Source organism: Sinocyclocheilus rhinocerous, unplaced genomic scaffold (assembly GCF_001515625.1).
Source record: "Sinocyclocheilus rhinocerous isolate Xijiao unplaced genomic scaffold, SAMN03320098_v1.1 scaffold4554, whole genome shotgun sequence".
Taxonomy (NCBI): domain Eukaryota; kingdom Metazoa; phylum Chordata; class Actinopteri; order Cypriniformes; family Cyprinidae; genus Sinocyclocheilus; species Sinocyclocheilus rhinocerous.
In genome coordinates this window covers 260-11,036 of record NW_015649631.1, presented here as the reverse complement: position 1 = coordinate 11,036, position 10,777 = coordinate 260, and the positions used below count along the sequence as shown (strand labels likewise).

Sequence of the window (10,777 nt, the reverse complement as noted above, 5' to 3'; positions counted from 1 at the left end):
ATCAAATCAATTTGAGCGTGATTTAAACCCGGATGATTGTAACCACTCTAAGTTCGTCTGCCTTGGGAAAGCTAGCGTGTCTCCGACATAGTGATAACACTCGTTGCCTTCTCTAGTGCAGCTCAACCAGGTCTCGTCCCATTCGTCGATATTTGTGATATCACTAATCCCGGAAAATATGCGTTGTAGTCCAAATGAGTCGTTCGTTGTAGTTCTTGAAAAGTGATTTCTGTTAAATAAAATATCTCCTTTTGAAGTGGACTTTGAACTTTGTAACTTTGCAGATCTTTTTTATGCTCAAACAGCAACATTACAGACTAACTAAAGTTGAAAAAGTGAAAAAGCATAATAGGACCCCTTTAAGTTCAATAGAGCACAACACTTGGGTTCAGGAAGTGAACAAGTGAAAAATCGCATTGATTTTCTCCAAATTGAAATGGATTTTTAGAGTTAACATCTTAGGTAATGATATTTAGACCTAAATAACTCGATATGTAATATTTTAAAACTTTATCTTTACATGTCGCTTTCATAAAAATCGCACGTATGTTGCAGAGACATTTTTGAAAGAGCACAACATCTTGAAAACATTGCATAATATTTGCTGAATTTTTTTAATATATTTTTTTAAATGAAAAATTTTATTTTCATATATAGACCATCTGGAAAACATTGCATGCTATTTCATGCGTCATATTTATGTCCAAACATCCACTAAGCATCTTAAAAATGACCATGTAATCTAAATATTAAATGTCACATCTGAATGCTGTTCAAGCGGAGAAAGTTTAATGACGTGTAAATTGTAGCTACATTTTGACACACACCGACTGGGCATCTTAGTAATCGATCGTTTAAGTTTGTTTTGCAGTCCCTGAAAAAAAAAAAGAGGGACATCGGTTCGTAATTCATTGCGATCCAGTGGACCGTACTGGAGGACGTCTGCACTGGTGGCCAAGAGATTTTTTGCTCAAAATGAAACATTGATTCTTTCAGACTGTGTGTGAGTTTAATCATAGTGGCAAAATTGATTCATGAAATTTATGACTGAGTATGACTTTGCAGAAGCCTCCGGAAAAGTTGGGAAGAAATCTCTTGATTTATAATTTTTTTTTTCCCCCTCTTTGTGTCACACTTTTATGAGTAGCTTTAGAAAGTTATGAAAACCGTTCTTGCAGATTTTCAGCCTGTAGAAATACAAAACTGAAGTAAAATCTCCTGTTCACTGACTACAAAATTATACCACAATACAAATTACACGGCAGACGTATGAAATCAAATCACCTCCCCAGAGAGATATTAAACAAATCCTAAATTAGCTCACCTTTTATGGCTACGAATCTCGCACGAAGAATACTTTAGCTCTATCTTAGGAGTGGGAGAGAGCTTATGAGAGCTGCTCTTCCACAGAGGATGCTGGGATTGATTGTACAGCCCATGCAGTCAGAGGGTCATGTTGTCTTTTTGCCTGTTATTGATGCTTCTAAAAAGAGGCTCACAAATTGCTCTGTTTACCCTGAGAATTCTGGCCCGGGGTTGAGTCGACCTGTAAAGTCGTTGCCATGGCAACATCTCCCTCCGAGCTTGATGAAGGCCTGTCAGCATGGTGAATGATATTTTAACTTTAATGGCTCATAGTGCAAAGCAGGAACAAACATCATTTCCTCTCAGTGTACGGCTGGCATCTTTAAACAGTCTGTAGCGGGAGACTATGAGGTGAAAAAAACGTAAAATGCTTTTACGACCTTGTGGCTCCAATGAAATATGAAATGAAATATAAACTGTTGTGAATATATCTACAGTGTACACCGTTTCTGTTGTGATGGATTTGTTTGTATCTCGTGATTAAAAATTGCATTTTAAAAATCACGTGATTAAAAATTAGTTTTAGACAAAATGTAATGTTAAATGCTAAGCGCAACTAAATCTATAATTGTTTAATTTTATTTTCGACATCTGTCGACAGCCTCTACACCTCATTTCAGTAGAATTTTTAAGCATTTTCAACTTCACAAACGACATGGAAGTGGTGTGACCAAAAATTGTTTTTGTTTCTTGCGTGAAAGTTTAGCTTAGCTTAACTTAGCTCGTGGTTTCGTATAGTGTGTATGAAAATAAATTCAGTAAAACTTAAAAATTATTAAATGATTTTACCACCTTGTGGCTCCAATAAATACACTAATAATATTAACTGATATAAATATATTTAAGTTTAGACAGTTTCTTTTGTGATGGATTTGTAAGTTTTGTTTTGTTTTAGACAAAACGTAACGTTAAATGCCAAGCGCAACTAACTCTGTAATAGTTTATAGTTGTTTTCGACGTTTGTTGTTTACGTCAAAGCCTTTACACCTCATTTCAATGGTATTTTGATGCATTTTCAACTCTGTTTTTAGAAGAACCTAGATTTTCACGAATGTTATGTTGCGTGAAATTCGTAAAATGCTTTTACGGTCTTGTGTAATATAAACTATTATAAATGTATCTAAGTGTACAAAGTTTCTGTTTTGACAGGTTTGTACGTTTGTAAGTCATGACCCAAAATTATATTTGTTTTAGGCAAAGAAGTAATGATAATTAGTAATGCATTCAAATTTGAAGAGAATATTCAGGATGGGACTTGATTTAATCTGTCCAAACTTGAACTATAATATTGTTGGTTAAAGAGACCTCAAAATGCAATTGCTGTCATCATTTACTCCCCCCTAACCTCTAGGAGTTTCTTTTTTCTGTTGAACACAAAATAAGATATTCTGAAACATTTTGTGAAACAAACAGTTGCCGGTAGCCACTGACTTCCATAGAATGGAAAAAAATACTATGGAAGTCAGTGGCTACCAACCAGCAACTGTTTAGTGAGTAAATTATGACAATTTTCATTTTTGGGTGAACTGTTACTTTAATATTGTATTTTTCCACATCCATCGCCTTAGTTACATAAGCAGAAATGTTTTTGTGGTGGACAGTGGACATTTTGTTGTTTTTTAGCATTAACTTTAGCATTGAATAAGGCCAAGTAAATTGATTGAAAAAGTTGTTGCACATTTGAATTTGTTGTTTTGTTGTTGTTGTTTTGTAGGAGCATCGGCACTAGCAAAGTGACTATACTGGGATACGGGCTGCTCACGACGGACGCACGCCCCCTGCTGGAGGCCCTGAACAAGCAACGATTCGGCGTCATCCTGGTGGATGAATCCCACTACCTGAAATCTCGCAACGCAGCTCGTAGTAAAATATTGGTGCCAATCATTCAGAACGCCAAGCGTGCCATCCTTCTAACTGGCACCCCGGCGCTGGGCAGACCAGAGGAGGTACGGTTTCCTCCAAATCTGTTTGTCATTTGCTTTGATTTATTAAGCCATTTGGTAATATGCAGCATGGTTTTGTTTGAGCTAAACCAGGAGGAGATCTTGTCGTTAGCTGACATATTTCCCATCCTCCAGTCATCGCTCATGTCACCCAAAATTGCAAGTACGATAATATCAAAAACTAAAAGTTTTGATAAGTCCCCCCCCCCCATATATTATCACTAGGTTATTAAAATCATTTATTTTACTATTGTACTCACTATAAAATTATCTGATTACTACATGAAGTTCTTGTTCCTGCACGGCACATTAGTTTACGTTAGGAATAAACATTTATAGTCATTCTCATTTCTTTTGTAAAGTGACAGCTTGAAATTTGTCACGCAGTTTCTATCTTGCTGGTCTAATGACCCGCTAGCAGCAAAATTTAATTAATCAAACGAGATAATTTTCAACATTTATCCTTTTATTTGATGCAGCAACCCAGTGTCGGATATTTTAGCCCATTTCATGTGGTTTTGTCCACCTTGTTCTGTTTACCTCGATATTACGCTGGCGTGGGTGTTTATGTAACCCAGTGACCTCTGTTGAGGTGGACTATCAATGGCAAGGGTGATGCGAGTAAAAATGAGGGGATTTTAAGTGATTTTAGAGCCACGGCTCTGAATGAGAAGGAAGAGAAAGAGCTCTCTTTTTCACAGGTTTCAAAAGCACAACTCTCATCTCTGCTGTTATTACTCTGTCCAGAGATGTGCCAGTAATATTTGTAGTTTCCACAAACACCCTTGTCCTCACACTGTCTCGCTCTGTTCCCGTCTCTCTCTTTTTTTGCCCTGTCTTCTTATTTTTTACATTGTCTGGGTCTTTGCTTTCATGTCACAATCTGTAACTCTGCCATGCCGGTTTTAGAAATTCAAGAACCAGGCTGCTGTATTCTAGTAGATTTTAGTCAGAGTGGATTAATTTAAAGGCATAATTCACCCCCCAAAAAATTTAAATTCTATCATCTTTTACTCACCCTCAGGTTTTTCCAAACCTGTAGAAATTTCTTTCTTCTGTTGAACCCAAGATATTTTGAAGAATACGGCTAATGAAATGGTTAATAGTCCCCATTGGCTTCTATAGTGCAGAGAAAAATACTATGAAAGTCAGTGGGGACCATCAGCTGTTTGGTTACCACCATTTTTCAAAATATATTCTTTTGTGTTGAGCAGAAGAAAGAATTGGAACAACTTGAGGATGAGTAAATGATGACAAAACTTGGTGAACAATCACTTAAATTGAAGCAGTTAAACTGATGGTACAACAATATACTCATGTGTGAATTGTGTGTGAATTGTTCAAATATTGAGACATTGAAAATGTATCTTTCTATACATCTCCAGTGAACAAAAAACATGGCTAGTGAATTCTGGTAGACCTTGGTCAGGGTGGACGCTATATTTAGTTTGAGGTATATGAAAATGACTCTTTAATGATGTGTTGTGATGTTGTGTACACAAGCGTCGATCGTTCACTGAAAATTTTTTATTTCATAATTTCTAGTTCAGCTTTTCTGTAAATTGTTCGTAATCTATTCTTACAAATCAAGTGGATTTCTGTGTAAATTGTCTTCAAAATTTTCTTATGTTCGGAAAGCCATTCTTAAAAGTAAAGCGAATTTCTTTGCAAATCATTTGTAAACCATTCTTAAAAGCAGGACGAATTTGTGCAAAATGTTCATAAAACGATTATTACAAGCAGAGTAATTTTTCTCTGCAAATCATTCATAAAACCATTCTTACAAGCAAAACGCATTTGTGAAATATGTTTGCCAAACCATTCTTACGAATTTTTTAGCAAATCATTTGGGAAAAAAATTTCTCAGCAAAATGTTTGCAAAGCCATATGAGCAGAACAAATTTTATTGCAAAGTAATTCTTAAGAACAGAACTAATCTTTGTGCAAATATTCACAAAACCATGGAATATTACAAATTCCATTTGCGAATCATTTACAAAATCACTCTTACAAGCAGAGAGAATGTGCAAACTGTTCGTAAAACAATTCTAACAAGCTGAACTAATTTCTTTGCAAATTGTCTGCAAAGTCATTCTCAACAACAGAGCTAACGTTTGTGCACATTTACACAACCATTACGAAATTATTTAGCAATTTACAAAATCACTTTTACAAGCAGAATGAGCAAACTGTTCGTAAAACCATCCTAACGAGCATAACAAATTTCTTTGCAAATTGTTCGTAAAACCATTCGTACAAGCAGAATGAATTCCTGAATATTTCTCAGAAAATTGTTCACAAAACTACTTATGAGCAGAATGAATTTTAATGCAAATTGTTCACAAAACCATTCTTATGAGAGAGGCGAATTTCTGCAAGAAGTTCGTAAAACCATTCTTACAAGCAGAGCAAATTTCTTTGCAAATTGGTTGCAAAACCATTCTTAAAAAATGATCTTTGTGCAAATTCACAAACCATTACAAACAGTACAAATTCATATTTAAATCATTAACAAAGCCATCACAAGCAAATTGTTTGTGCAAATCATTCTCAAAACTATTATAAACAGAATGAATTCCATGTACAAATAATTTGTAAAACCATTCATATGAGCAGAACAAATCTGTTAAAAAAAATGAACAGACCACATTTCTGAGTAATGTTTTATGTAAAGTGTTACATGTACTTCAATATGAATGGTTTTCCGAATGTTAGATATTAAATTCATTCTGCTCGTGTTTTATGAATGAAGCCCATTTAACAGACTGCAGTTCCACTCCTCACAGCCCGTTTTATTCTCGTTATATTAAATATTGTGTTTACTCCCACTAGTTTTTATTGCTGATCTACCCATCACTGATGGCCAGTTAATTGACCAATACATTATTCAGGAAATACTAAAGGCTTCATTTTGAAGGATGCTACATTCTGTGCACTTTCTTGGTACACTGTGAGAGCTGCTGTTTTCTTTCTTTAAAATGTTCACTGGACAAAAGCATTGCCAAAATGTACATCATTGCGTACGCAAAGACCTCTCAAGATGACTCTTGTGTGTATATTATGGAAGTCTCAACCTAGATTGTTCTTCTAATCCCTTTGAAACGTCTATCTGGTCTTCTTATGAAAGACAAGTGTTTTCTTAATTCATCAGGATAATCGCTGTTAGGTTTATACTAACTGAGCGTAATGTGCACTATGAGACTTTCTCTTAGATGAAACACATTTGCATTTTATGAACTTAATACCCGATTTAATCAGCTTTAATCAGCAGAGTATTTGTTCGCACCAGCTATAAACAGAAATCTGCTGACCGATTTTCAATAAACTCATGATTGCAAAGGCCCAAGGTCAGAACTATAAAAGTGTCCCTCTTTTTAAAGTTATTTGTTCCCATTGGAAGTTACTAGTGTAAAGTTAGTACTGTGTATGACATTTATGATGTCACATTGATTGATGTTTTGATCTCTTGATCTCTCTTTCAGCTCTTCATGCAAATCGATGCTTTGTATCCACGGAGGTTTGGAACCTGGAGCGACTACGCCAAAAAATACTGCAACGCACACTACAAGTAAAAACCCTTCTTTTTTTAATGTACAATACAGCATTCAAATGACAACTAAAAAGGACAAACAGTTCAAGTACAACCAAAAGTTTAACACTAAAATGGCTACATTAATTAAAAGACTAAGACTAATTGGTTTGCAATAAATTTTAAATTTAGCATTACCGTTTTATCATTATTATTTATTCCTCGAGCAACTTTTATTGATTAAAACTTTGGTTGTCATTTTAGAGAATTTAGATGCAGAGAGGTTTGACCAAAAACACTCATGTTGTTTGTAAAACCATTCTAACAAGCAGAATAATTTTGTGAAAATGTTTGCGAAACCATTCTTACGAGTAGAATGAACTTGTGAATAATGTTTGTAAAACAACATCATGTTTCTGCAAATCCTTCGCAAAACTATTCTCATGTTCAGTGAATTTATAAAAAAAGAAATTGTAAAACTATTCTTACGAGTATAGCAAAATTGTTCAGCAAATTGTTCGCAAAATCCTTCTTAGGAGCAGAGTGAATTTCTCTGCAAATCTCTCGCAAAAACATTCGTTCAAACAGATATATTTGTGAAAAATATTTGTAAAAACGTTATTACAAGCAGAATGAATTTGTGCAAAATGTTCATCAAACGAGGACTTCAAATTTCTCTGCAAATCATTCGCAAAACCATTCGTAACAATGCAGAATGAATTTGTGCATAATGTTCATCAAACGAGGACTTCAAATTTCTCTGCAAATCGTTCGCAAAACCGTTCGTAACAATGCAGAATGAATTTGTACATAATATTCGTAAAACCATTCTTATGAGCAGAACTAATTTTTCTGCAAATTGTTTGCAAAATCCATTCTTATTAGCAAAGCGAATTTCTCAGCAAATTGTTTGCAAAAAACTTTTTACAAGCGGAACAAAATCATGCAAATTGTTCGCAAAATCATTTTTATGAGCAGAAAAATTTTTCTGTACATTGTTTGCAAAAAAACATTCTTAGCAAAGCGAATTTCTCAGGAAATTTGTTCGCAAAAAAATTCTTACAAGTAGAATGAAATCGTGCAAATTGTTCGCAAAACCATTCTTATGAGCAGAGCGAATTTGTGCAAAATGTTCATAAAACCATTCTTACGAGTACAGTGAATGTCTTTTCAATTCACTCGCAAAACCATTCTTAAGAACAGAATGAATCTTTGTACAAATCATTCATAAATACTAGGTAAAATAGTAACATTTTTATTATATTTTTAATTGCGTTTTCCATTTTCTTTGCGTTTTTGCCCTACAGCTTTCCCATGTCGAATATTACCTACAAATATTAGGTGAATTGGTAACATTGTAATTATATTGAAGCATTTTCATTGATATTTTTCAGTATTTCATGGAATTTGCCTGTCCGCCATCTTATTTTTTCCCCAACTAAACTCATCGCAGTGCATTCTGGGATTATTTTCTCTGTTAAATATACATTTTACATCTGTAACGCAAGTCTGTAATCCTTTAGAATGCTGTCTAGGTAGACAGCTGACTAGGGTTTGGTGCAGAGCTAATTTGTTTATATGTGTGTGTGTAGCGGCAGCATTAATGTGAAGCTCAGATATGAGTTGGGTCATGAAGAAGAGTGGTGTTCAGAACATCTGAGACGAGTTTTGTTCCTCTCTTCTTCTTATCAAATCTACAGCGGAGAAATGAAACGACAGCGATCCGCACAAGGGTCTCAGAGTACAAATTAATCTACCGAGGAGTAAACTCGGAAGCGCACACACAAATTCCTGTCAATCATTCATATATGCGGCAGTAAATATAAAACATTCATAATGAAATCTCTCACAGACTCGTGCACACACATTTAAGATAGAAAAGGTCTCATTTCAATGATGGTACCTGAGGATTTTGGTGAAATTAAGCGGATATACAGCACAAGTGTGTTTTCTGAATGAGTAAAATGTTTGTGTGTTTTTGTGTGCAGGTTTTTCGGGGCCAGACGGCAGTGGGACTGTCGCGGCGCGTCTCATTTGGACGAGTTACACCAGCGTCTGAACGAGATTATGATTCGCAGACTCAAGAATCAGGTGCTGACTCAACTACCACCCAAAATACGCCAACGAATCCCCTTCGACCTTCCCAAAGATGCTGCCAAGGTATGCAGTAAACGTTTCCAAGCAGCTTCACAATTATAGAATATAAAAGAATACGGTTACCGTGGTCAGTACCATGTTTTGTCTTTTTAAATGTGCCATGCTAATAGTGTTTTACTTTATTTATTAGTATTATTTTATTTATTTATTTGCTTTAAATTTATTTTAATATTTTGTAGTATCATGATGTTCTTGGAAGTCAGCTTATATTATTAATTATAGTAAATTAATACATTTAAGTTGATCAGTAATAATTATATATAAATAAACAAATGTCATTATAAGTTATGAATTGACTTTTTATTTATACATTTTACTAGTAATTAAATTAAAAATACTTTAAATCTAAAAATATAAGGAAAAACACTTGCATCAATCAAAATAAATAGAAACAATAATGATTACAAAAATGATTTACAATTATACATTAATTTTATAAGTAATACTGTAAAATGCTGTAAAATTGAAAAAAGTTAAAAACACGATAAAACAAAAACGATAATTACATGAAAATAAGACTTTTTTCTAATAGATTTTTTTCTAACAGATTTTCTAAATGATTTTTTAATGCATTTATACATGAATTTTACTAGTAATTAAATTAATAATACCTTAAAACAAAAATATTTAGAAGGATAAACATTTGAATAAAACAAATTATATATTTTTATACATAATTTCTTTTTATACTGTACTATCCTTTATATTATTTTCATATTTATGTGTAAACTAATTTTGTTTACATATTTACATAAACATCTAAGAATAATAAAAACACTTAAAACAAAATTAAAAAGCAGCAAATATTTTAAAATAATTTTATGAATTGTATAATTTTATGATTTTTTTTTTTTTTCAAAAGTATACTATACATTAATCTTACTAGTAATTAAATTGATAACATAAATCTAAAAATAGTTAGAAGGGGAAAAACATTTGAATAAAACAAAAAAGAAAAACAATAATTACATAAACACTTTTTTTAAAAATAATTTCTGTATCTGTATTCTGATTTTTTTTTTTCAGAAGTATACAATAATTTTACTAGTAATTAAATTAATAATACCTTAAATCTAAAACTAGAAGGAAAAACATTTGAATGAAACAGACTAAAAAATAAACAATGATTACGTAACTTTTTAAAATAATTTCTGAATTGTGTTTGTATACATTACTTTTAGTAGTAATTCAATTAATACATTAATGAATTTAAAAATAAGAAAAAAGCTTGCATAAAAGAAAAAAAATCAATATTAATGTAATTTATTAAATTCATTTTACTAGTAATTAAATTCATACTTAGAAGGGAAAACATTTGAATAAAACTAAAAAATCGGTGGTTTCATAAAAAAAAACACACCAAAAAACAAACACAATTAGCAGTTTCTTATGTTATAAATGTCATCGATATCATCCTCTCCAAATAGATTTTCTGTATTTTCTCTCTCTCTCTTTACATTTTTTCCCATCACTTGTTCTGAACTAACAGAACAAAAGCAGGTAAATATAGTGATTTTCCCCAGTACAACCGCCCCGTTCCTGTTGCTAGGCAATAGTATCCGATTAACACAAATGATCATTTCATCTCACTTGTCTCTGATCACTCTCTTTTATTTCCACATCTTTTTTTCCCTCCTTTGGCAGTCGAGCGAGCTACCAGCGTGTTATTTAGAGAGGAATGGACATTAGTAATCATCACATTCTGTTCCGATCCGTCGCGTTTAGCGAGACTCGGCTTATAATTGCTGCGTCGTCTAAAAAAAAAAAAAAGTCAAAGGTGCTC

General features: G+C 33.2%; 1 protein-coding gene across 1 annotated transcript in view; it reads left to right on the top strand.

Moving 5' to 3' along the window:
• LOC107710929 (DNA annealing helicase and endonuclease ZRANB3-like) overlaps positions 1 to 8,997 on the top strand; it is a gene marked incomplete at its 3' end in the record, with an annotated part of 20,908 nt that extends 11,911 nt beyond the window's left edge. Inside the window, exons 4-6 of the mRNA XM_016515817.1 lie at positions 3,080 to 3,311; positions 6,791 to 6,876; positions 8,826 to 8,997. Of these exons, the coding sequence (XP_016371303.1) occupies positions 3,080 to 3,311; positions 6,791 to 6,876; positions 8,826 to 8,997 (490 nt within the window). The remainder of the gene's footprint in view (positions 1 to 3,079; positions 3,312 to 6,790; positions 6,877 to 8,825) is intronic.
• Positions 8,998 to 10,777: the final 1,780 nt, after the last annotated feature.